Below are 27,828 nucleotides of genomic sequence, written 5' to 3'. Positions count from 1 at the left end.
TCCTTCTCATACCAAAGCACAGCAGCATGAACATGGAGATAAAAAGGACCTAAAAGGTTCCAGAAAGTGAACAAGTTACCAACAGGGAGTGGGAGTCCACATGAGAGATGTCAGCAGCAGCACTGGAAGCCAGAGGGCATGGGCATGGAGCAATGATTTCAAAATATGGAGGAATGACTTCCAACCTAGAATTCCATATTCAACTCAACCACAGTGTAAAGAGAACTAAGATTATTTTCAGATTTGTGGGGCTTAAAATAAGTATCTATCATGTATTTTTCTGAAGATGCCACCGGAAAATGGACTCTACCAAAACATGAAAGTAAACCAAGAAAAAACACACAGAATTCAGCAAACAAAATAAGACAGGAGAAAGACAAAGGAATTCCCAGGAGGAGGGTGAAAGGTAATAACAGAATCATGAATGTATTCTTCTTGTTTATCCTAGAGTGAATAATCTTACATTTTGCTGCAGAAATGTCAATATAATGGAATAATGGTGTAACCCCAGGCCCCACTGGGGTATTTACACAATATGTGGTGTATGCATCATGTTACCTTTCTAAAAATCTGAAAAACTCTGGATTCCAAAACGAATGTGGTCTAAAGGATTGCGATCTGAAATTGTGGACCTGCATATACATTTTTATAAACACATTTATGTATATTCACGTAAAACTGGTATCATATGGCATATACAATCTCACACTTTTATCTTATTAAAGAATATTTATACATATGTATTTTCATAGCTGAATGGCATTTGTCCTACAAAATGTTTCATAATTTTCTTATTGTTAGACATTGGGTTATATTCAATTTTTGCCTACTATGAAATAATGATGAGGTGGATAGCCTAATGTAGATCTTGAAGACCAATTTCTAGAAATAGAACTATGGTGTCAAAGAGGTATGCATCTGCAAAATGTTTAAATTTACAGGCAAGTACCTTCATCTAGTTTATGAAGTAGAACACACAAAATGAATTAGTAAATGCACAAAGAAATATATAATTCAAATCACAGTAGGCAGTAAGAAGGAAAAGAACCTTGGGCTATGAGAATAAATGGAGAAACTGATACTGAATCATATAGGTACGGGCTTACTAAATGGCAATGTAGGCTCAAATTAAGCAAACTGCAACTACACATACTAATTTTAGTTTTACTCATGCTCCAACTCTTTCTCCTAATCATGTAGTAATGAATATAATTAGGTTTCTAAAAGGGCATAAGTTCCAAAGACACCACACCATTTTCAGAGACTGGATTTCTTCTTCCTCTCAGGCACGCTCAGGCTAGGGGATGCTATGTGGAGCTACAGGTAACACCAGTAGGCCTAGGACCCAAAAATGTCAGGGGGCTGGGTGAGGGGGAGGAAAAAAAGAAAAATTACAAGCGGGGAAGAGAAAGAGATGCACATGTGCCTCGGCTTCTCATGTATGAGGCGAGGATAATGGCTCAGACTTCCTCTGGGTGGCTTCCACTGAGCGAAAGAGTTGGCTCAGGATGACACTTCTGAAACAGCATCACTATCTTCAATGCCATACATTTTCTATTCTTTTTTATTGTAATACTTTTTTTAAAACTACTTTTTTTATATATAATAGGCATGATGCTCAGAACAAAACCGATCACTTCTTCTGAGCCCAAAAGATCTAGTAAATGTAAGCACTTCTGGACGAAGGAAAAAAAAAAACACTTTTTGTCAACATGTCTAATACCAACCCTATGTTCGCACTTACATGTATCTTAAATATGTTTTTCTTGGAAATTAATATTTATTTGACATGATTAGGAAACTCTGAGTGCCTGCAGTGTGATAGCACTGTCCTGAGGGCTGGGATGTACCAATGACTACATCAGGTCTGGGTCCGGCCTCATTTCATGGCTCTAAGAACATAATGGGGTGACCAGGCACAGTGGCTCATGCCTGTAATCCCAGCACTTTGGGAGGCCGAGGTTGGTGGATCACAAGGTCAGGAGTTTGAGACCAGCCTGGTCAATATGGTGAAACCCTGTCTTTACCAAAAATACAAAAATTAGCTGGGCATGGTGGTACGTGCCTGTAGTCCCAGCTTCTCAGGAAGCTGAGGCAGGAGAACCGCTTGAACCCAGGAAGCAGAGGTTGCAGTGAACTAAGATTGTGCTACTGCACTCTAGTCTGGGCGACACAGCGAGATTCTGTCAAAAAAAGAGAAGAGAAGGCTGGGTGCGGTGGCTCATGCCTGTAATCCCAGCACTCTGGAAGGCCGAGGCGGGCGGATCACAAGGTCAGGAATCGAGACCATCCTGGCTAACACGGTGAAACCCTGTCTCTACTAAAAACACAAAAAAATTAGCCGGGCGTGGTGGTGGGCGCCTGTAGTCCCAGCTACTTGGGAGGATGAGGCAAGAGAATGGCATGAACCCGGGAGGTGGAGCTTGCAGTGAGCCAAGATGGCACTACTGCACTCCAGCCTGGGCGACTGAGCGAGACTCCATCTCAAAAAAAAAAAAAAAAAAAGAAGAGAAGAGTATAATGGGATGAGACAACCAAATAAACCAACAAATAAGGAGACTGCTGATATGGCCAGGATTAAAGGGAATAAACAGGGTAATGTGACTGAGTAAATGGGGCTGAGGGGTGAATGTGGTCCTGGCTGAGACAGCATATGCTCAGGGAAATTCTCTGTAAGGAGGTGACAGAAAGTTCAAATAAGCAAAAGCAAGAAATGCCAGGAGCTGAGGGAAGAACACTGCACATGGCAACAGCAGTGGGGCAAAGGCTAAGGAAGAAAAGGACTTGGCAGATTCCAGGCACAGAAAGAGAGGATGTGGCTCCAGTACCTTAGGTGCGGGAAAAGTAGTTAGGAAGTCGTTCATGGTAAGAATGTGGATGTGATTCTCAATGCAAGGAGAAACCACAGAGGACTTTAAGGAGACTGATGAGATCACCTTTAAATTTTTAAAAATTATGCAACAGTGAAATCAGGGTCACCAGCAAGACTACTTTAGTAACCTAAGTAAGAGTGAATGATGGCTTGGCATAGTTGGTGGCCACACAGCTGAAGAAAGCTCTATTTTGAAGGTTTGACTAATGGGTCTTGCAGATGATATTAGAAGAAAGAAGAACTGTAGGAGGCTTTCTAGGTTCTGGGGTAGAGTACTATGGTGAATGGCAGGGTCACTTACTGAGATGGGGAAGATCCATGCTACGGGTATAAACATGGGTACTAAATGCAGGTAAGCTTGCAGGAAAACACAGTAGGGAAATAATTAGGGTATGGTATTGTGTCCATATGGCATCTTTGATTGTGAAATTTAAAGTAAAACTAGTTATTTCCACTGCCTGATTTCTTCCCCAGCAATGACTGTTCTGATGCAGACTCAGAGGACAAACCGAGTTCATCTAGGGGTGGGGGATTTGCCAAGGAATAAAATGAAAGTAGACAATGGTGCATGAACTCTAAAACTATCTTCACAAGGAAGAAAAGACAGAATTAATAGATGACATAAAGTAAAATTTGACATTAATTAGTAATCATTTACAAACTACCCATAATACAGTGAAAAGGATCATGCATCTATTAACTGACTCACAGATGGCTGGTTGAACCATCATCCTATTATAGAAATTATAAAATGAAGGACAAACTGATGATTAATTTTGAAAGCAATTTTTCCTTAACTTGAAATTATAAAATTAAACTATCCTATAGTAATACTTGGAAGCAGAATGAGAAAAAAGTCTTTACCTCATGATTATAATCCAAGATTCCTTTTAAAATTTTCTTTAAATTGCTTATCTGTTTAAAGAGACAGAAAACAACTGGGTAAAAGGCATGACAGATGAAAACATAATTTAACACAAAAAATTTCTGAGCCAACCAATCACTGCAGTTAATCATAAAGTAAATATTAAAAAATAAAATTCAAAGGCATATTTGAATTATTATCATCATCATCAAAAAGTACTATTATGGCTTTATATAATCCAAGAGATTTATAAAACAAATTATGTCTCCAATTATGTAGAATTTTCAACGTTATGACCACACTGACAACAACTGAAGGGTAACTGAATGAGACTTAATGATAAGATTAAATTATTTAGGTTTTCTGTGGGTAAAGTAAAAATATGCCATCCTTAATGAAGACTTGAGTTCAGAGCTATTCTCCCCAGAAAAGTCAAACTGTATCTACATAGAAATTAACTTCTAAAGAGAGTATTAAGCAAAAATTATAGTAAAATCTCTTTAAAATAACCCATAAAGTATAATGTCTTTAAATTCTTCCCCTACCAGAAAAAAAACAAAACAAAACTACTGTTTCTTCAGTTGATCATCAAAGTAAATGTTTATGAGCCATGTTAGGTGAAGAATGGGCAGAATCACCTGCCCTATTTATCGTAAACTATAATTTTTTCTTTTTGTTTGACCCAACTCATACAGTTTTATGTTAGGTTAAATGGGTATGTGATATAGCTCTATTGATTATTTTATTGATCTAGCTGTCCCTGGCTGGTGTCTGTAGTTGAGACATCCTAGAAAACAAGCTAGTAGGGACTGAGGCTTTCAAATAAGAGCCTGAATGACAGCAATGTGATCCAGTACTTAATTAAAGGCATATTTATTTGTAAGGAAGAAAATAAGCTGAAAACTTGCTTATTTATTTTTACAGGTCTCATAAAATTAACATACTTAAATGTCTATAAAAATTTGTAGATATGGAAAATGCATAATATGCTTTATCTCTTTCATTCTAGGATGTTCATTTTCCCGTATTTTTCATGTTTGAAATTAAAATGCCTTGAAAATCAACCACCATTCATTTAAAATGGTAGTTTTTTATCACAAAAAGCTATATCTTGTCTTTATTTATTTATTTTTTGACACAGAGTCTCCCTCTGTTGCCCAGGCAGGCTGGAGTGCAATGGCGCGATCTCGGCTCACTGCAACCTCTGCCTCCCAGGTTCAAGCAATTCTTGTGCCTCAGCCTTCTGGGTAGCTGGGATTACAGGCGCCTGCCACCACACCTGGCTAATTTCTGTATTTTTAGTAGAGATGGGGTTTCACCATGTTGGCCAGGCTGGTCTTGAACTTCTGACCTCAGGTGATTTGCCCACCTTGGCCTCCCAAAGTGTTGGGATTACAGGCGTGAGCCACCGTGCCCGGTCGTATATCTTGTCTTTAATCAATGGCATCATAAAATTGAAGTATAGCATAAAATAAAGTATAGAGAATAAGAAGTTCAGTCCTGAATGTTAAGACTATGATAAACTTTTCTACCCGTCTCCATATACTACCACTGCCCTACTCATGACACTGGGGACAGCATATGTGGGTATGTATATCTATCTGTGTGCCTGCTGGGAGGAGATATACAACTCCTTCTGATTAAGCCAGTAAGCAGACACAAAATGATTAGTAGCATTATTTTAAACATCATAAATTGTTTTAAACATGCTGTAACATTAAAAAAAAATTTTTTTTTTTTTTTTGGAGACTGAGTCTTGCTCTGTCACCCAGGCTGGAGTGCAGTGGCGCAATCTTGTCTCACTGCAACCTCTGCCTCCTGAGTTCAAGCAATTCTCATGCCTCAGCCTCCAGGGTAGCTGGAATTACAGGCACCCGCCAAAAAACCTTTTTTTTTTTTTTGAGACGGAGTCTTGCTCTGTCGCCAGGTCGGAGTACAGTGGTGCCATCTTGGCTCCCTGCAACCTCTGCCTCCAAGGTTCAAGTGATTCTCCTGCCTCAGCCTCCCGAGTAGGTGCGACTATAGGTGTGCAATACCACGCCCAGCTAATTTTGTATTTTTAGTACAAATGGGGTTTCACCATGTTGGCCAGGATGGTCTCCATCTCTTGACCTGTGATCCGCCCACCTCGCCCTCCCAAAGTGCTGGGATTACAGGTGTGAGCCACTGTGCCTGGCCTAATTTTTATATTTTTACTAGCAAGCGGGATTCACCATCTTGGCCAGGCTGGTCTTGAACTCCAGACCGCAAGTGATCCACCTGCCTTGACCTCCCAAAGTGCTGGGATTACAGGCGTTAGCCACCGCGCCTGGCCTGCCAGGTTGAGGCAGGAGGATAGCTTGAGCCCAGGAGTTCGAGACCAGACTGAGCAATATACTCATCCCTACAAAAATTTAAAACATTAGCCTGGTGTGTTGGCATGCACCTGTGGTTGAACTCAGGAGGTGGAGGTTGCAGTGAGCTAAGACTGTGCCACTATACTCTACCCTGGGTGACAGAGTGAGAGCTTGTCTCAAAAAAAGTAAATAAAAATAGATAAACTGCCTGCCCTTGAAAGATTGTTTAGAAATTAAAACAGGGCCGGTCGGGCGCAGTGACTCACGCCTGTAATCCCAGCACTCTGGGAGGCCAAGGCAGGCGGATCACCTGAGGTTAGGAGTTCAAGACCAGCCTAGCCAACATGGCAAAACCCTGTCTCTATTAAAAAATACAAAATTAGCTGGGCATCATGGCGTGCGCCTGTAGTCCCAGCTACTCGGGAGACTGAGGCAGGAGAATCTTTTGAACTCGAGAGGCGGAGGTTGCAGTGAGCCGAGATTACACCACTGCACTACGGCCTGGGTGACAAGGTGAGACTCTGTCTCAAAAAAACAAAACAAAACAAACAAACAAACAAAAAAAAACAAAAAAACCTCAGTGCCACTAAACAGTTTTCATTTACTAGCTTAGTAAAAAGAAGGAACTAGATTTTGGCAAACCCCATACTTAAGCAATAAATAAATATTTTTGTTATCAAACACGTTTCTTGGGGAAAATATAAAGACAACTCAAGCTGAACATGTCTTAAGTTCAGGCGCCTCGCATGCTTAAATCATTTGTATGTCTGAGTCTTCACCAGTCTGTATCAAAAAGAAATGGTTGCAGGTTTCTCCACTGTCAGACATGAAAACTACTGGGTCATAACAATCAATTTAATGTTAAGAAAATCACAGAGATGGAGAACAAATTACAGGTTGCACGGGATTAGGGGTGGTGTGGATGTGGTTATAGAAGCAGCACAGGAAGCTGTGTGGTGACGGAATAGTTCTGGGTCTTCACTGTAGTGGTAGTTACACGAAGCTACATATGAGACAGAGCTACACAGAACTGCACGCACTAACACAGAGTGCAAGTAACCCTGGTGAAATCTGAATAAAATATGGACTGTACCAATGCCAGTTCCTTAGTTTTGATATTGTATTATATTTATGTAAGATGTTACCACTGGAGAAACTGGGTAAAAGGTACACATAACCTCTTAGTACACGTTTTTTGCAACTCCTTGTGAATCTATAATTATTTCAAAATATAGGCCAGGTGTGGTGGCTGATGCTTGTAATTCCAGCACTTTGAGAGGCCAAGGCGGGCGGATCACCTGAGATCAGGAGTTTGATACCAGCCTGGTCAACAGGGTTAAACCCCGTCTCTACAAAAATGCAAAAATTAGCTGGGTATGGGGGCAGATGCCTATAATCCCAGCTACTTGGGAGGCCAAGGCAGGAGAATCACTTGAACCAGGGAGGCAAAGGTTGCAGTGAGCCAAGATTGCACCACTGCCCTCCAGCCTGGGGGACAGAGAAAACTCCATTTCATAAAACAAAAACCAAAATACTAAGTTAAAAAAATAATTTAGTGGATTACAACAAACATTTTTAAAAATAAAATGCAAACATCACTGCCTAACATAAGGGCAAAAACCTGTTCAGTTACATACACGCACACATTTAGGTGGGAAATTGGTTGTAATGTAAACTTTTTTTCTTATTGTAAGTTTTGGTTAAAGAAGCTTGTAAAATACTTAAAGGTTACTAGGAAAGAAATGGAAATGTTTCATTCTCTGAGTGTTTAGGATACAGTTAATAATGATCAATATTATCTTATTATAACTATCACATGTACTATTCTAAGTACTTGGCATAATAACTCATTTCTGTGAGGCAGAAGCTATATTAATCCTCATTTTACAAATGGGGAAACCAAGGCAAAGGAAGGTCACAACACTTCCCCATAGACAGTAAATGGCAGATCTATGATGTGGACACAGGCACACTGGCTCCATGCCCTTGGTCGCTATGCATTACTAACTTATGTTATGCGTAGGCGCACAACTCCAGGTGAGTTCAATCTTCAATTCTACATTATTTCATTGCAGGCTACCTAAGTTTCTAAAGCTCACCGGATACATCAGACCAAAAAAATCAACAGATATTATACACATACAAATATTTAAAGATTTAACAGATGGAAAAATAAAATACCTTTAGCCTCCAATTATCTCCTACTTCAGTTTTGATTCTGTTTAGCCAATTTTCATCAAAATATGCAGGATCTCTGCAAAATAAGAAAAAGCTTACATATTAAGATCATGTAGCTATCAAGCTAAACAAAGAAAATTGAATCTTATCGCATATCATCACTTAACTGCAACATAAAAATGTATTTGACACATATTAGCCACTAAATAACTTTACGTGTTAGTAACCGTCAAGTTGGCCAGGTGTGGTGGATCACCCTGTAATCCCAGCACTTTGGGAGGCTGAGGTGGGCGGATCACTTGAGGTCAGGAGTTGAAGACAACACCTGGCCAACACGGTGAAACCTTGTCTCTACTAGAAATAGAAAAATTAGCCTGGTGTGGTGGGACACACCTGTAATCCCAGCTACTGAGGAGGCTGAGGTGGGAGAACCCCTTGAACCCAGGAGACAGAGGTTGCAGTGAGCTGAGATTACAACACTGCACTCCAGCCTGGGCGACAGAGTGAGACCCTGTCTCAAAAAGAAAACCAACAAAAACAACAACAACAACAACAAAAAACAGTCAAGAATCTACCATAATTGCAGATTCTCTTAAAAGTCAACTTGACTGTTAACACATAATTAATAACACATTTTTTGGGTTTTTTTTGTTGTTTTTTTGAGACAGAGTCTCGCTCTGTCACCCAAGCAGGCTGGAGTGCAATGGTGCGATCTCGGCTCACTGCAACCTCTACCTCCCAGGTTTAAGCGATTCTCCTGCCTCAGTCTCCCAAGTAGCTAGGATTATAGGCCCACACCACTATGCCCGGCTAATTTTTGTATTTTTAGTAGAGACGGGGTTTACCATGTTGGCCAGGCTGATCTTGAACTCCTGACCTCAGGTGATTCATCCACCTCGGCCTCCCAAAGTGCAGTTTAAAGACTGTGTCATTGCCCCTGGCCAATGACACAGTCTTTAAACTGATAAATGTATAAAGAAAGTTAAAATAAGTTTTTCAGTTAATATTTCAATGAACTCCATCACCTAATACATCAAAGGTCACCAATAACATCACTAAATTCCGATTTATTCAAATAATATAAACTGAGAATCTATTTTCTCAGACGTAGTACTAGGCTTTGGACACATCTGAAAACCACTGTTGTTTGCAAAAGACTTAAAAAATTTAAACCAGTGTGGACAAACACATCTAAATGAGGATAGAATCTGAATATCCTTTATATTTTCCCAGGAAAAATTTCTATGGGAAAATTTCCCATATTTCTAATAAACACAAGGAAGGCAGGAAGGGAGGGAGGGAGGACAAAACTTTTCAAACCCAGCATGAACCTCATTTTACAGGTTTTGAAATTGATCCTCTAAAAATTAAATTATTTATCTAAGACCACAGACAGAACATCTAAGTTTGTCCTGCTTGAGCAATTGCTACGTCCAAAAATCTTTCCATAACACTACAACTGTCTCTATTCACCTCAAAAAAACAGAAAGACAATGAGACTGATAGGTTAAGAAAAAAACATATGTTTCAACTTTTACTGTAACTCATACTGATAAATACACAATCAGTATTAAATTTTATTCAAATTAGCTTAAAATGAAGCAACATGATATTCAGAATTTTTACCTACTATGAAAAAAGAAAACTGTATTTATTTTAGGTAATAAGCATGTTTTTTTAAAGTTACAACTAAGTTACCTCTATAGAAATCTGTTATGATTATTTTTGAAGCCTGTATCATATCATTGGATAACATATTAACTTCATTATCTATTTACTTTTAAAAACAGCTTTATTGAGAAATAACTCACATGACACAATTTACCCATTTACAGTAGACAATGCATTTTAGTATAGCCAGACTGGTACACCTATCACCACAATCTAGTCTTAGAGCACTTCCATCTTTCCAAAAAGAAACCCTATCTCCATTAGCCATCACTCCCGTTTCCCCTTCTCTCCAGCCCCTGAAAATCAATAATCTACTTTCTGTCTCTATGAATTTGTCTATCCTGGACATTTCATATAAATAAAATCATACACTATGTGGTCTTTTGTGTTTGGCTTCTTTCAATCAGCATGTTTTCTAACGTTTATCCATATTACAGCATGTTATCAGTACTTCATTCCTTTTTGTGGCTAATATTCCATTTATAGATATATCACATTTTGTTTATTCATTTATTTGCTGATGTAACTTGGGTTATTTCCACTTTGAGGCCATTATGAATAATGAAGCTTTGAACACTGCTGTACTAGTTTCTGTGTGGACATTTGTTTCATTTGGGTATATGTCTAGCAGTGAAACTGATGGGTCCCATGTTTAAAATGTGAGGCAAGGCCAAACTCTTCCAAAGCAGCTATATTTTGCATCCTCACCAGCAATGTATGTTCTCTACAGACTTGCCAACACTCATTATTATCTGTCTTTTTAGTTATAGCCCTCCTAGTGGATGTGAAGTGGTGTCTCACGGTGGTTTTGATCTGCAATTCCCTAATGGCTAATGATGCTGAGCATCTTTACATGTGCTTGTTGGCCATTGTACATCCTCTCTGGAAAAAAAGCCTACTCAATTATTTGCACATTGAAAAACTGTTGTCTTTTTTATTGAATTGTAAGAGTTTTGGTTTTTTGTTTAATATTCAGGATACCAGCCAACAGACATATGACATCTGAATATTTTCTCCCATTTTGTAGGCTGTTTTTCCACTTTCTTCTTCTTCTTTTTTTTTTTGAGACAGAGTCTCACTGTGTTGCCCAAGTTGGAGTAGAGTGACACAATCTCAGCTCACTGCAACCAATTCTTCTGCCTCAGCCTCCCAAGTACCTGGGGTTACATGGCATGCACCACCATGCCCAGCTAATTTTTGTATTTTTTAGTAGAGACAGGGTTTCATCATGTTGGCCAGGCTGGTCTTGAACTCCTGACCTCACCTGACCTCAAGTGATCCGCCCACCTGAGCCTCCCAAAGTGCTGGGATTAGAGGCTTGAGCCACTGTGCCCGACCATGTCTTTCTACTTTCTTGATGGCATATTTTGCAAACAAAGTTGTTAATTTTTTTTTTTAAGAGATAGGTTCCCACTCTGTTGCCCAGGCTGGAGTGAAGTGGCATGATCACAGTTCACTATAACCTTGTATTTGTATTCCTGAGCTCAAGTCATCTTCCCACCTCAGCCTCCAGAGTAGCTAGTGGTAAGATACACCACCATGCCTGGATAAATTTTTTTTCTTTTTTTTTTTTTTGGAGAGATGGAGTCTCACTATGTTGCTCATGCTGGTCTCAAACTCCTGGCCTCAAGTGATTCTCCTGCCTTGGCCTCCCAAAATGCTGAGATTACAGGCATGAGCCACTGTACCAGATCAAAGGTTTTAAATTTTGATGAGGTTCAATTTATCTATCCTGAACTTTCTGTGTCATATCTAAGAGGCTCCTGCCTAATCGAAAGTCATGAAGATTTATTGGTATGTTTTCGTTTAAAAGTTTTACATAACTTAGCTCCTACATTTAGGTCTATAATCCATTTGTGCATGGTGTAAGAAAGGGAGCTAACTTCATTGTTTGGCACGTGGATAATCCTACTCATCTATTTTTGTTTTTTTTTATTATTTTATTTTCTTTTTTTTTGAGACGGAGTCTCGCTCTGTTGCCCAGGCTGGAGTGCAGTGGCCGGATCTCAGCTCACTGCAAGCTCCGCCTCCCAGGTTCATGCCATTCTCCTGGCTCAGCCTCCCAAGGAGCTGGGACTACAGGCGCCCACCACCTCGCCCGGCTAGTTTTTTGTATTTTTTAGTAGAGACGGGGTTTCACTGTGTTCGCCAGGATGGTCTCGATCTCCTGACCTCATGATCCTCCCGTCTCGGCCTCCCAAAGTGCTAGGATTACAGGCTTGAGCCACTGTGCCTGGCTATTTTTGTTTTAAGTTACTTTATTTGAGGTTCTTCTGTGTTATTAAAAGAAACCAATTTGAGCAAACTTATGCAAAAAAGGCAACTTACTGTAAGATCACTGATGTTATGGTACTAAAGACAGCTGGGCCTCACCAAGTATTGGACAATACTCTCTTTCATCTTTGTTTCTTTCTATCCATCTACACCATTTTCTCTCCATAGACCAGCCTTTTCCTATTTCTCCATAAACAATACTAAAAATGGCTGCAGGTATGTTCTAAGCCTGTATCACTTCAGTCCAAGCAATTTGTTTGAAGACCAGCTGTCATTCAGTCCCGATTCTAAATCCCCAGGAAAACCTTAATGGTCCAGAGAGTCTCTTTTTTCATTCCTGGTCCAATTATATGCAGCGAAAAGGATGGGGGCTGCAAGGAGGACACACAGGACTTTAGGGACCACACTGGTCAGGAGAGAACTGAGTTCTCAGGTTCTCTGACTTATCAAAGAAACAGACATCCCCCAAAAGTGTTCTCTTTGCTTAAAACTTAGAAAAATAGATAATCAAAAGAAAAACAACTGAAGTAATTGCTACTAAAACATTAAAGAGTTATAAAAATCAACTCAGAAGTAAAAAAATATTCAATATTATTTTTGATCCTTAACCTAAAAAGCTATCACTTAAAAAGCACAATCATTAGCAATCAAGTATTGCTTTCCAACTAAAAAAGACTCACACATGAATCTGGTGCCCTGCAGCTGATGACCATCCAAAGCCAAAGAAAGGCATGAACCCACCAGAACCTACCACCTGAGCGGCAAGTCAGGTTCACTCATTTGAAGGACTTAGTGTTTCTCTCACTAGAAAGACCCTTACTTAAAAAAAAAAAAAAAAAAAGCATATTTAAAATGTCCAAGAAATTATATACTCCAAGATCTCCGAGGTTATAAAACACTTCATGTACAATTTAGAGTAATACATCTTATGAATAAAAGAACTCAGAGAAGTTCAAATACAATGTTTCAAATCAGGCATCATGATACAGCCTGCTTATTCCTTAAAAGACTACCAAATCAAAACCTAAGGATCATGTCTGAGCTCAGAAGGGTAGACAACAAAATCAGTCGCTATCATGTACACCATGTATGACACCAGTAACATCTGTATTATATCAGCAACATACCAGGCATTGAACCAGGCACTGCACATTCACAAAAGCACTGCAGGGAAGGTAGGTATTATTATCCTTATAGTTAAGGAACATCAGACTCAGAAATTAAGTAATTTTCCCAAGCTCAATCAGACAGTTACCTGTCAAGAGTTGATAGTACAATATTTTTTGTTAAAACAGATCAGGAGAGTTCAACACATAACCAGTTCTAGTAAAACACTAAGGTCCTGTGGCTAATTATCCCGTTCATGCTCTGTAAACTAGGTCACAAGTAGAAAAAGACCAGCGTCATTGTCATTCTATGACCTTCTTGTTCATGAAGGGCAGGCATTTCCTCTTGTTCCTTGCTATCCTTGCTATGTGGCTGGCACATAGCAGCTTCTCAGTAAATCTGGTTAAAGGGACAGCACTTAATAAGTTTCCAATTTACTACTCAGGCAAAATATACCAAGAATGGTACTCTTTAGCCTTCTCATATTCAATATTACTTTCCCCAGTAAACTCTGAAGCCATATACGCAGGCATCTAGCCGTAGCTTCCATTGCCATAAGTACTTCACAATTTCAGTAATGTTTTCTAAAGATCCCTTAATTAATGGTCGCAGGCTAGAATAAAACAATATAAAGGTAACTTCCTCAAAACTCTTAAGAGATGACAGTTCTGCATAGATATGTAAATAACAAATGGTCTTATACTGGGAAAGCTCTTCATGAGTAAGAAGCTATTATTAGCTTCTCGTTATGTCTTAACTCCTGCTAAAGAAAATATACAAAATCACTTCCTTAATTTGCCAGTAACACATTTATTTGTTTATAACTTTTTGTACCAGTCATAGCTTAAGCTAAAGGAAAAGCCCACTAATTTTAATTATTAGAAAAATTCCAGAAGTATATTGTCTTCTTACATCAAATGCCTTCACAGAAATTTAAAAAAAGAAAAAATTAAATTTTACTTCTACTGCTAGAATTATTTAAGCAATGCAATTTTCCTTCTTTTCTTTCTTTTTTTTTTTTTTTTGAGAGAGAGAATGTCTCGCTTTGTTGCTCAGGCTGGAATGCAATGGTACGATCTCGGCTCACTGCAACCTCTGCCTTGGGGGTTTAAGTGATCCTCCCACCTCAGCCTCTCTAGTAGCTGGGACTACAGGCATCCACCACCAGGCTGGGCTAATTTTTATATTTTTAGTAGAGACAGGGTTTCACCATGTTGGCCAGGCTGGTCTCGAACTCCTGACCTCAAGTGACTCGCTCACCTTGGCCCAATGTAATTTTCTTAATGAAAGCAAATAAGATGGGATCCAAAACAAATATATTTGGTTTCATTTCTTAACAGCGCATCTTGGCCGGGCGCGGTGGCTCAAGCCTGTAATCCCAGCACTTTGGGAGGCCGAGACTGGCGGATCACGAGGTCAGGAGATCGAGACCATCCTGGCTAACACGGTGAAACCCCGTTTCTACTAAAAAATACAAAAAACTAGCTGGGCGAGGTGGCGGGCGCCTGTAGTCCCAGCTACTCGGGAGGCTAAGGCAGGAGAATGGCGTAAACCCGGGAGGCGGAGCTTGCAGTGAGCTGAGATCCGGCCACTGCACTCCAGCCTGGGCCACAGAGCGAGACTCCATCTCAAAAAAAAAAAAAAACAGCGCATCTTTACTAGCAAATTTTAGTGTTTTTTACAGATATGTTGTTCTTAGGCATGACTATTTCCTAATAACCTTTTAATGACCTAAAATAATCTTAGTACTCTGCCATTAAATGTGTGTTAGAGTTGACTATAATAAAATTTCACATCCATAATGACAACAAAAATTTGGCAATTTACACTAAGGCCCTAAGTCAAAATAAACAATACAGGTACGTAAGGGATAGATTCCAACAGACAACTTAGTGTACAATAAAAAGTATCCATTTATGAGACATTCCAGCAGGGTCCACAGCTTGACTTTCATCCTATTTTCTTTTCCCCCTTCTCGAACTTTGAAAACAAAAACCAGTGGCACTTGGAGGCACAACTTGGCACTTCTGACCTTACTCTTTCAATCAAGCATGTGGTTGTGTTATAATAAAAAATATATTTGGTCTCTATCCCTTATTTCCTGGCACTGATCTCCTAAACTCTTGGAATTTCCTGAGTGGAGTGTCTTTTGTAATTCATAAGGAGCTCCTTTAAACCATACCAGAGTTTATGCTAAAGAGGGGATTCACTGTCGGCCCCTTTATTGCTTCAGGATGGGGGCTTGTCACAGAGGAACCAACCTTATTAGAGGTTGGAACATTCAGCCCCAAAGGGAAAGGGAGGAGGTACTGGAGACTGAGCTCAATCACATGACCAATGACTTCAGTCATACCTATGTAATGAGATCCCAAATAAAAACCATTAACAACAGAGTTTGGCGAGCTCCCAGGGTGATGATCACCTCAACGCGCTGGGTGGGAGGCATGCCCAGAGAGGGCAGGGAAGCTCTGCATGCACTGCCCCCAGTTTTGTTTTTTTTTTTTTTCAGACGGAGTCTGGCTCTGTCTCCCAGGCTGGAGTGCAGTGGCCGGATCTCAGCTCACTGCAAGCTCCACCTCCCGGGTTTACGCCATTCTCCTGCCTCAGCCTCCTAAGTAGCTGGGACTACAGGCGCCCGCCACCTCGCCCGGCTAGTTTTTGTATTTTTAGTAGAGATGGGGTTTCACCGTGTTAGCCAGGATGGTCTCGATCTCCTGACCTTGTGATCCGCCCGTCTCGGCCTCCCAAAGTGCTGGGATTACAGGCTTGAGCCACCGCGCCCGGCCCAGTTTTGTTTTTTGCCATATGCTTCTTTTGCATTGGCTGTTACCGAGCTGTATCCTTTATAATAAAACTGATTGTAATTATAGTGCTTTCTGGAGTGCTGTGAGTCATTCTAACAAATTATCCAACTTAAGGGCCCTGCTCTTAAAGCCCCTGCTGGTCATGGGAACCCTTGAATCTGTAGTTGGCTGGGTAGAAGTACAGGTGCACTGAGGACTATTTCCAACTAGTTGTCTTTTGGCACTGGGACCTTAACTTTAATTTGTGGGGTCTATACTGTCAACCCAAAATGAAGAGGATGAAGCACAAAATATGATTTAAAGAGTTCACCTGAGCCAAAGCAAAGACAGCTGCCGAAAACACTTAGACCCCAGTAACCTTGGATATGAGCTCCATTTGGCCTTTGTTATGTGCAGGTTTGTATTTCAAGGTTTCAAAAAAGGGGGGTTGGGGAGACAGAGAGTAGGCTGATACAAAGTTGTAAGGAATTCTCACGGATTTACAGAAATAGCATTGATTAGTGACTGGCTAGACACCTTTAAGTTACAGGTGTGGATTATACTGTCCAGTGCAGCTTTATTAGGTTAATAATGTACAGCTACTTGTGGCAACAGCAAGCACTTTCAAGAGATGAACACACAGTGCAAAGCGGGAGTAGGATGTGACTGCTGACCCATCCTAATGTCTCTCTGCATCTTATAATTTAAAAGGACTCATTCCTCAGATAAAAGTTCTTTTCTCAATACTTATTCTGGGTAGTTCCTGTCAGAATTGAAGGATTATGCCCTTAACTTGTAAGGTCTGAGCTAACTCAGGTAATTAGGATCAGAATCCAATGGTACTACAGGGCACCTAATTGGTGTCAGAGAAAATGTTGACAGAAAACAAGAGTGGTAAACCCTTCCTGAAAACAAAAAGCCAAAAAAAGATAAATTAGCTTTTAATTTTACATTTAAATTGTATAATTCCATATTCATTTATTCAACAAATATTTTCCGGACACCTACAATAGAGCAGGATAAGAGGAGGTGGCAATATTAAAAAGGGTGGGCAGGGCAGGCTCCACTGAAAAACTGACCAATGTTGGGGGCGCTGGAATGTGGTGAGGAGAGTGGGAAGGGAACACCTGATAGAGAGGCAGAGGATCGGCCACACCAAAGCATTTAGGCATGAGATATTTGGTGGGCCTGGGATGAGCCAGGGAGCCTCTGTGGGAAAGAACGCTGGGCGAATGAGGCCAGAGTGGTGACAAGTGGCCCACATCACTTAGGATCTCATGTACTACTGTAAGTACTTTGGTTCTTAGCCTGAGGGAAATGGGACACTAATGTAGGGTTCTCAGGAGAAAATCTGATTTTTTACTAAAGAACCACTTCAGTATCCTGGAAGTCAAATTTTAAATGTGTTACAAGGAGGTAAACATGATAAGTGTTATCAAATGATGCTGATAGGTTAGGAGAAGAACTGAGAATGGACCATTAAAGTTAGCAATGTATGGCTGGGCATGGTGGCTCATGTCTGTAATCCCAGCACTTTGAGAAGCCGAGATGGGCGGATCTCCCGAGGTCAGGAGTTCGAGACCAGCCTGGCCAACATGATGAAACCCCTAAAACACGGTGTAACTCTACTAAAAATACAAAAATTAGCTGGGCATGGTGGCGGGCACCTGTAATCCCAGCTAACTGGGAGGCTAAGGCAGGAGAATCACTTGAACCCGGGAAGTGGAGGTTGCAGTGAGCCAAAATGGTGCCAATTGCTCTCCGGCCTGGGTGACAAGAGCAAGACGCTGTCTTCAAAAAAAAGGCAATATATACATCACAGTAGCCCTGACAAGTGCAGGTTTTTTGGGCCTTGTTTTGTTTTGAGACAGAGTCCAGCTCTGTTGCCCAGCCTGGAGTGCAGTAGCACAATCCGACTTCTAGACTCAGTGATCCTCCTGCCTCAGCCTCCCAGGCATGGCAGGTTAGGACTACAAGCATGCACCACCATGCCCAGCTAATTATACTTTTGTAGAGACTGAGGAAAGCGAAAATCACCTGGTGACCACTGGACAGACCCTGGAGACAAAAACTCCTCATCTGAGGAATTTAGAAGGGAGCAAAGCCCACCCATTGACTACAGGCCACCAGGAGGCAAAACTTCTTATCTGGGGAAAATTAGAAGAAATCAAACTTTCCTGGTATCTAAAGTCGGCATCTAGTTCCTAGCCTCTTTCAAGTTTTATAAGTAATTTCTATACATCTCTGGAATGCCATACTGAAACTCAAGTGATAGGATTTCAGGTTCCCATGTTAGCCAGGCTGATCTTGAACTCCTGACCTCAAGTGATCCACCCATCTCCACCTCCCAAAGTGCTGGGATTACAAGCATGAGCCACAGCGCCCGGTGGAGAAATATTTTTAAAGATAAAAGAAATAACAGTTTGCTTCTATGCTTAAGGATATGATCCAGTAGAGGAGGGACAACTGATGATGCAGGAAAGAGGGAAGAACTGGTAAAGAGATGATTTTGAGTAGATTTAACCAGAGTTGTGGTACCGTCAAACAAATACAAAGAAATACGAGAAGAGCCAAGGAACTAAAAACGTGTATAAGGAGTGAATACGACTGGCCATGGAATCTCAACTGACTAAGAGGAAAGAGACAGAACAGCATGCAGGTGAAGGGCCATGTTGAAGTCCCATCAGTGCTAGAGAACTGAAGAATTCTTGGCATCTTGGTACCAGAGCAAGTGACAGGGAATGACAAGTAGTAGTGATTAAATAGAGGTAAATAGAAAACTGCGATTGTTGAAGGATTACATATTATTCATAATTATAGGGTATAGGGCATAATCATGGGAATGAGTAGGTGAAGATGAAGTTGGGTGGAAGACAAGATTAATGGAGAACAGCTCAAGAAACTGAGAGGCAACAATATGAAAAATCATCTAGGTGCATACTTAAATCACTAAGAGTTTAGACAAGAGTACTATATCCATCCAAATTGTTGGGAAATGAGGGAGAATTACAGTAACAATGAAGGGCAGAGAATGTTGTCACAAGATTCAAAATTATAGGGCTTTAGGAAAAATGAAGGTGTGGCTAGAAGCAGTATGGAGAAGCACCACCACGAGTTTCTTGGTATGTGAAGCCTGTGGGAGAAACAACAGCCATCACTTGAGAAGTCTGACAAAGCAGTGCTGTTAAGAGAGAACCAAATTTCTTTCAGATCAAGGTAAAGGGAACCAAAGTTGAATCAGGGCAAAGCATTCACTGTATTTCTGGCATATGTACTGTGTAGGTTCACCAAGAACTAACTACAAGTTCTACAGCATCAACAATGAATTTAAATTCTTTTTTTTTTTTTAAATGACTGGCAAAGGAAACATCATTAATCATTATTGAAATGAAAATTAAAACCACTAGACAGCCACTAGAATGGCTAAAATGAAAAGACTGACCTTAGCAAGTGTTGGTGAGACTGTGGAGCAACAGGAATCCTCATATACTGTTGATGTAAATGTAAATGTCACACTGGCTTTGGAAACAGTTTGGCAGTTTCTTGAATATTAAGCATAGACCTACCATATGATATAGCCACTCCTCTCCTAGGTGGAACAGAATACACCCAAGGGAAATTGAAGCATATGTTCATACAAAGAATTGTACACTAATGTTCACAGCACCTTTATTTGTAATAGCGCCACTGGAAATAACCCACACGTTCATCAATAGATGAATGGATATGTAAATCGTGGTATATCCATACAATGGGAAATGTACGAACTATTAATACAGATAACAACATGAATGAATCACAAAATTATACTACATTAAAGAAGTCACATTTCTTCTCTCAAAACACACTAAGTCCATTTATATAAAATTTAGAAAATGCAAATTAATCTATAATGAGAGAAAGCAGAGCAGTGTTTGCTTGGGGATGGGAAAGAGAGTAGCAGGAAAGAAGGGGTTACAATGGGACATGAGGACACTTTTAGAAGTGATGGATGCATTCATTGCCTTGATTGTCGGGATAGCTTCACAGGCATATACACAGGTCAAAATTTATCAAATTGTAGACTTTTAAAAATGTGTCTTCATTATATGTCACTTTCATCTCAATAACGCTAAAAAAAAAAAAGTAGGAAGCTCTAAAAAGAAATGAGCCATCAAGTCACAAAAACACACGGAGGAACCTAAAACGCATACTGTAAGTTGAAGTCAATCTGAAAAGGTTACATGGTGTATGGTTCCAACTATATGATAGTCCAGAAAAGGCAAAACTATGCAGACAGTAGATAAAAAGATTAGGGCTTCCCAGGTTTGGGGAGAGGGATAAATAGGCGGAATACAGAGGATATTTATGGCAGAGAAACTATTCTGTGGTATACTACAACAGTAGATATATAAAACACATTTGTCAAAACCCATAGGATGTACAACACCAAGAGTGAACACTAATGTTCACGATGGCCTTTGAGCAGTATTGATGTGCCAGTGTTGGTTTATCTATTGTAACAAATATACAATATTTGGTGGGGGAAGGCAGTGTGTGGTGGGCAAGGGGGATGTAGGAACTCACTGTATTTTCTTGCTCATATTTTAAAAACTTTTTAAAAATTGTAAAATATACACAACATAAAATTTACCATTTTAATCATTTTTAAGTGCACAGTTCAGTGGTATCAAATATATTCACACTGTTGCACAACCATCACCACCACCCACCTCCAGAACCTTTTCACCATCCCATACTGAACTCTTTTCCACTCAATTTTGCTCTGAAGGTAAAACAGCTCTTAAAAAGTCTATCAATTTTTAAAAACCTAAGTAGGGGACATGAATCTACATAGACAAAAAGAACGAGAGAAATGTCAAGAGCAATAAAATTCTGAAAGCTGTAAAGCAGATAAAACAAACAAAACAACTTAAAAGACCAAACAGATATAAAAACTTACACTAACAAAAAGCATACTTAGATCCATTCACATTTCAAATTTCTCCTAAAACTACAAAATGATGTCTCACTTGTCAGCTCAGACAAAATGAAAAGGACTGATGTTTCCAGTAAAATCCTCTTTTTGGCACCCCCACTCACCTGGCTTTCCTCCTACCCCTCTGGCCGCTCTGCCAGTTGCTCCTCTACCCAACAATTAAAGGCCAAAGTTCAAGGCTCAGGGTACACATTCTTTCCTTCTTGCCCATTATTCTCCCCTAAAGGGATTTAATCCACACTTACAGCTTCAATTAAGAGATAGCCAAAGAGAAATCTCCAGTTCGGACTCCTGTTCTGAACTCTAGACTGTCAACTTCACATTTCCTCTTGATTTTTCAATACCATTCAGATTTGATGTCCCCCAAGCTACACTCATGACACATCCAGCTTCCTTCCACAGCAGATCTTCTTTCAGTTTTCCAGTATTAGTGGTTTATACCCTCTTCAGTGTATTTGCTTAATTAAAAACCTAAAAGTCAACTCCCTCCATACCAACCATCAAAATATGCTGATTTTATATACCATTTTGAGTCCACCCACTTGTCTTCATATTCTTCGGCACCTCCTAGTCTAAGGTACCACTATCTCCCTTCTGAAGTACTACAAATTTCTTCCTAACTAATTATCCCTCATCACCCTGGCCTCTTCCAATTAATTTTACACCTGCAGCCAGAATATTTTTCAAAATGTAAATGCAATTTGTTCATCCCCCCACCCCCCACCAAGGCCTTCAACTGCTTCTTATAGCCCTTAGATTATGTCTTTTTTTTTTTGAGACGGAGTTGCCCAGGCTGGAGTGCAATGGCACAATCTCGGCTCACTGCAACCTCCAATTCCCCGGTTTAAGCTATTCTCCTGCCTCAGCCTCCCTAGTAGCTGGGATTACAGGCGCGCGCCACCATGCCCAGCTAATTTTTTTACTTTTGTAGAGATGGAGGTTCACCATGTTGGTCAGGCTGGTCTTGATTTCCTGACCTTAGGTGATCCACCCACCTTGGCCTCCCAAAGTGCTGGGATTATAGGCATGAGCCACAGCGCCCGGCCTCTTATAGCCCTTAGAAAAAAGACATGGCTCTGCATGGTCTGGCTCCATTTACCTTTTCATTCTGATCTGCACAACGCTCACCCTCTGTGCAGTAAACACTCGCACCTTTCCTTTCCATAGCAGTGCTTACCATATTCCACCATCCTGCAGGGTCTTTGAGTAAGCTCTTCCCTCCATGAAGGTATCAGTGACTTTTAGATTTAAATTACCTTTACTTTCTCAGGTAAAATGTTCACGACCTCCTAAACTAAGTTAAAAATATACCCTGTGTAAACTTGCATAACATTGTACCCTTCTCTGTATCACTTGTTACAACAGCAGTTTTGTTCTCATAGTTAATTAAAATGTTTTCCCCACTTATGAACCTCCTGAGGGTGGACACCATGTCTATGTGGCTGGTAGTTTCATCAGGGATGCTGGACACAAAGTAGCCATTCAATAAATATCAAATTGACAAAGAAGGAATCAATGTTGGTGAGGCTGTATATATCATACAACTATTTAAAATAGATACTGTGTAACAATATGGATAAATCTCACAGACATGTTGAATTTAAGACAAACACCAGAGTACATACTGTATGATTCTACTTACAAGACATTCAAGAACAGGCAAAACTAATTAATGGCAGGGAAGTCAGAATCATGGCTATCTTGGATAGAGGTACGAGTAGGGGCCGGGCGCGGTGGCTCAAGCTGTAACCAGCACTTTGGGAGGCCGAGACGGGCGGATCACGAGGTCAGGAGATCGGACCATCTGGCTAATACGGTGAAACCCCGTCTCTACTAAAAATACAAAAACTAGCCGGGCGACGAGGCGGGCGCTGTAGTCCCAGCTACTCGGGAGGCTGAGGCAGGAGAATGGCGTGAACCGCGAGGCGGAGTTGCAGTGAGCTGAGAGCCGGCCACTGCACTCCAGCCTGCGGCAGAGCAAGACTCCGTCTCAAAAAAAAAAAAAAAAAAAAAAAAAAAAAAGAGGTACCGAGTAGGGAGGAGCTGGAAATGTTCTGTATCTCAATCTGAGTGGAGGTATAGGAGATATGCAAAACATACATGCAAAATTACCACTCTTTGTAGAATGCTTTTCTGTGTGTGCCAAATCTCAACAAAAGGAAAAAAAAAAAGGAAAGCATTCTAGGAAGAAAGAAAGATTGAAAACTAAGTATTGATAAGAAATATGCCTATAAGACTCTGGTAAATGAAAAGACCACTTTGCGGAACACAATGTATATCTTGTTTATTTCACTTCATGAAAAATAATTTTCAAAATTTACACTGACAAACTATATTTATGGGTACAAACTGATATTATGATATACGTATACAATGTGGCCTCATTAAATCAAGCTAATTAATATCCATTGCCTCAAATTTTTGTTTTATGGTGAGAACATTTGAAATCTGCTCCCTCAGAATTACGAAATACACATTATTATTAACTATGGTCACCATGCTTTGCAATAAATCTCAAAAAAATGTATTCCTCCTAACAGAAACTCTGTGCCCTCTGACTATCATCTCCCCATTCCCCTCGGCCCCCTGCCTCTGGTAAACACCATTCTATTCTCTGCTTCCATGAGTTCAATTGTTTTAGATTCCACATAAGTAAGACAGTATTTGTCTTTCTGTGCCTGGCTTAGTTCACTTAGCACAATGTCCTTCAGGTTTGTCCACGTTGTTGAAAATGACAGAATTTCCTTCTTTGGGAGCATGGGCACATTGGCTTATGCCTTTAATCTCAGCACTTTGACAGGCCAAGGCAGGAGGATTGCTTGAGCCTAGGAGTTCAAGACCAGCCTGGGTCATACAGTGAGACCCCATCTCTACAAAAAAAAAAAAAAAAAAAAAAAAAAGGCTGTGTGTGTGCATGCCTGTGCTCCCAAAAGCTACTAGGAAGGCTACGGTGGGAGGATCATCTGAGCCTGGGAGTTTGAGGTTGCAGTGAGCCCTGGTCAATCTACTTCACTCCAGTCTGGGTGACAGAGTGAGACCCTGTCTCGATCAATCGATGAATAAAGGCTGAACAGTATTTCATTGTGTACATATATACCACCTCTTTTTTATCCATCCATTAGCTAATAGGCACTTGTGTTGCTTCCATAAATTGGGTACCTTGAATAATACTGCAAGAAATGTGGAAGTGCAGGTATCTCTTCAACATACCAGTTTCAAATCCTTTGGCTATATACACAAAAGTAGGATTGCTGGATCATATGGTAATTCTATTTTTAGCTTTTTGTACAGTTTTCCATAATGGCTGTACTAATTTACATTTCCAACAACAGTGCATAAGGGTTCCCTCTGCTCCACATCCTCACCAACACTTATCTTTCACCTTTTTGATAATAGCCATTCTGATTGGTGTGAGGTGACACCTCATTGTGGTTTTAATTTATATTTCCCTGGTGATCAGTGATGAGCATTTTTTCATATGCCTGTTAACCAGCTGTATATCTTCTTTTGAAGATGTTTATTCAGGTCCTTCATGCTTTTTAAATTCAGTTATCTGTTCTCTTGATATTCAGTTGCTTAAGTTCCTTACACAGACTGGATAGAAACCTCTTATTAGAGGTATGGCTTGCAAATATTTTCTCCAATCTGTAGTTTGTCTCTTCACTCTGCTGCTTGTTTCCTTTATCATGCAAAAGTGTTTAGTTTGATGTAATCCCATCTGTCTGTTTTTGCTGTTGTTACCTGTTTTGGGGTCAAATTCAAAAAATCATCTCCCAGACCAACATCAAGAAGCTTTCCCCCGTTTCCTTCCATTAGTTTTTCAAATTTCCCCCTATGTTTCCTTCCATTAGTTTTTCAAATTCATGTTTAAATCTTTAATCCATTCTGAATTGATTTTTGCATGTGGGGTGAGATAAGGGTCTAACTTTATTCTTCTGCATGTGGATATCCACTTTTCCCAACGCCCTTTACAGAAGAGACTTGTCCTTTCCTCATTGGGTATTTGTGGCACCTTTGTGGAAAATCAACTGACTATAGATGTACGGGTTCACTTCTGGAATTTCTATACTGTTCTACTGGTCAATGTGTCTATTTTTATGCCAGCACTGTGTTGTTTTAATTACCACAGCTTTGCAATAGAGTTTAAAATCGGGTAGTGAGATTTCTCCAGCTTTGTTCTTTTTGCTCACAATGGCTTTGGCTGTTTGGGGTCTTTTACCATTTCATATGAATTTTAGGTTTGTTTCTTATTTCTGTGAAAAAGGTTATTGGAATTTTTATAGGGAATGCACTGAATCTGCAGATCACGTTGGGTAGTATGGACCGTTTTTTTTTTTTTTTAATACTTTAAGTTCTGGGGTACATGTGCACAATGTGCAGGTTTGTTACATATGTACACATGTGCCATGTTGGTGTGCTGCACCCATCAACTCATCATTTACATCAGGTATAACTCCCAATGCCATCCCTCCCTGCTCCCGCCACCCTCAACAGGCCCCGGTGTGTGATGTTCCCCTTCCCATGTCCAAGTGATCTCATTGTTCAATTCCCACCTATGAGTGAGAACATGCAGTGTTTGGTTTCCTCTTCTTGTGATAGTTTGCTGAGAATGATGGTTTCCAGCTTCATCCATGTCCCTACAAAGGACATGAACTCATCATTTTTTATGGCTGCATAGTATTCCATGGTGTATATGTGCCACATTTTCTTCATCCAGTCTGTCACTGATGGACATTTGGGTTGATTCCAAGTCTTTGCTATTGTGAACAGTGCCGCAATAAACATACGTGTGCATGTGTCTTTATAGCAGCATGATTTATAATCCTTTGGGTATATTCCCAGTAGTGGGATGGCTGGGTCATATGGTATTTCTAGTTCTAGATCCTTGAGGAATCGCCATACTGTTTTTTTCCACAATGATTGAACTAGTTTACAATTCCACCAACAGTGTAAAAGTGTTCCTATTTCTCCACATCCTCTCCAGCACCTGTTGTTTCCTGACTTTTTAATGATTGCCATTCTAACTGGTGTGAGATGGTTATCTCATTGTGGTTTTGATTTGCATTTCTCTGATGGATAGTGATGATGAGCATTTTTTCATGTGTCTGTTGGCTGTATGAATGTCTTCTTTTGAGAAATTTCTGTTCATATCCTTTGCCCACTTTTTGATGGGGTTGTTTTTTTCTTGTAAATTTGTTTGAGTTCTTTGTAGATTCTGGATATTAGCCCTTTGTCAGATGAGTAGATTGCAAAAATTTTCTCCCATTCTGTAGGTTGCCTGTTCACTCTGATGGTAGTTTCTTTTGCTGTGTAGAAGCTCTTTAGTTTAATTAGATCCCATTTGTCAATTTGGGCTTTTGTTGCATTGCTTTTGGTGTTTTAGACATGAAGTCCTTGCCCATGCCTATGTCCTGAATGGTATTACCTAGGTTTTCTTCTAGGGTTTTTATGGTATTAGGTCTAACATTTAAGTCTCTAATCCATCTTGAATTAATTTTCATATAAGCAGTAAGGAAAGGATCCAGTTTCAGCTTTCTACTTACGGCCAGCCAATTCTCCCAGCACCATTTATTAAATAGGGAATCCCTTCCCCATTTCTTGTTTTTGTCAGGTTTGTCAAAGATCAGATGGCTGTAGATGTGTGGTATTATTTTTGAGGGCTCTGTTCTGTTCCACTGGTCTATATCTCTGTTTTGGTACCAGTACCGTGCTGTTTTGGTTACTGTAGCCTTGTAGTATAGTGTGAAGTCAGGTAGCGAGATGCCTCCAGCTTTGTTCTTTTGACTTAGGATTGTCTTGGCAATGCAGGCTCTTTTTTGGTTCCATATGAACTTTAAAGCAGTTTTTTCCAATTCTGCGAAGAAAGTCATTGGTCGCTTGACGGGGATAGCATTGAATCTATAAATTACCTTGGACAGTATGGCCATTTTCACAATATTGATTCTTTCTATCCATGAGCATGGTATGTTCTTCCATTTGTTTGTGTCCTCTTTGATTTCACTGAGCAGTGGTTTGGAGTTCTCCTTGAAGAGGTCCTTGACATCCCTTGTAAGTTGGATTCCTAGGTATTTTATTCTCTTTGAAGCTATTGTGAATGGGAGTTCATTCATGATTTGGTTCCCTGTTTGTCTGTTACTGGTGTATAAGAATGCTTGTGATTTTTACACATTGATTTTGTATCCTGAGACTTTGCTGAAGTTGCTTATCAGCTTAAGGAGATTTTGGGCTGAGACGACGGGGTTTTCTAAATATACAATCATGTCATCTGCAAACAGGGACAATTTGACTTCTTCTTTTCCTAACTGAATACCCTTTCTTTTTTTCTCTTGCCTGATTGCCCTAGCCAGAACTTCCAACATTATGTTGAATACGAGTGGTGAGAGAGGGCATCCCTGTCTTGTGCCAGTTTGCAAAGGGAATGCTTCCAGTTTTTGCCCATTCAGTATGATATTGGCTGTGGGTCTGTCATAAATAGCTCTTATTATTTTGAGATATGTTCCATCAATACCGAATTTATTGAGAGTTTTTAGCATGAAGGGCTGTAGTATGGACATTTTAACAATAATTCTCATCTATGAACACAGAGTATCTTTCCTTTACTGGAGACTTCAACTTCTTTCATCAATGTTTTATAGTTTTCAATGTACGGATCTTTCACCTTGTTGGTTAAACGTATTCCTAAGTATTGTATTTTACTTGGTAGCTACTATAAAAGGGATTGTTTTCTTGATTTCTTTTTCAGATAGTTTGTTGTTAGTACTTAG

At 40.0% G+C, this 27,828-nt stretch overlaps 1 protein-coding gene across 5 annotated transcripts in view; it reads right to left on the bottom strand.

Moving 5' to 3' along the window:
• The window catches only part of HOOK3 (hook microtubule tethering protein 3), a 130,836-nt gene that overhangs the window by 91,248 nt on the left and 11,760 nt on the right, over window positions 1–27,828 (bottom strand). For 4 of the 5 annotated variants that reach the window (XM_033232583.1, XM_033232557.1, XM_033232590.1 and 1 more), the window contains exons 3-4: window positions 8,255–8,327; window positions 3,737–3,787 (exon numbers count right to left, since the gene is read on the bottom strand). In XM_033232583.1, the coding sequence (XP_033088474.1) occupies window positions 3,737–3,787; window positions 8,255–8,327 (124 nt within the window). Of the gene's footprint in view, window positions 1–3,736; window positions 3,788–5,106; window positions 5,365–8,254; window positions 8,328–27,828 lie in introns of those variants that run through there. The other variant, XM_033232572.1, reaches the window with a different exon arrangement.

Source organism: Trachypithecus francoisi, unplaced genomic scaffold (genome assembly GCF_009764315.1).
Source record: "Trachypithecus francoisi isolate TF-2019V2 unplaced genomic scaffold, Tfra_2.0 Contig01440, whole genome shotgun sequence".
NCBI lineage: Eukaryota > Metazoa > Chordata > Mammalia > Primates > Cercopithecidae > Trachypithecus > Trachypithecus francoisi.
Note: the sequence above shows the minus strand (reverse complement) of the source record. Positions and strands in the feature narration are given on the sequence as shown.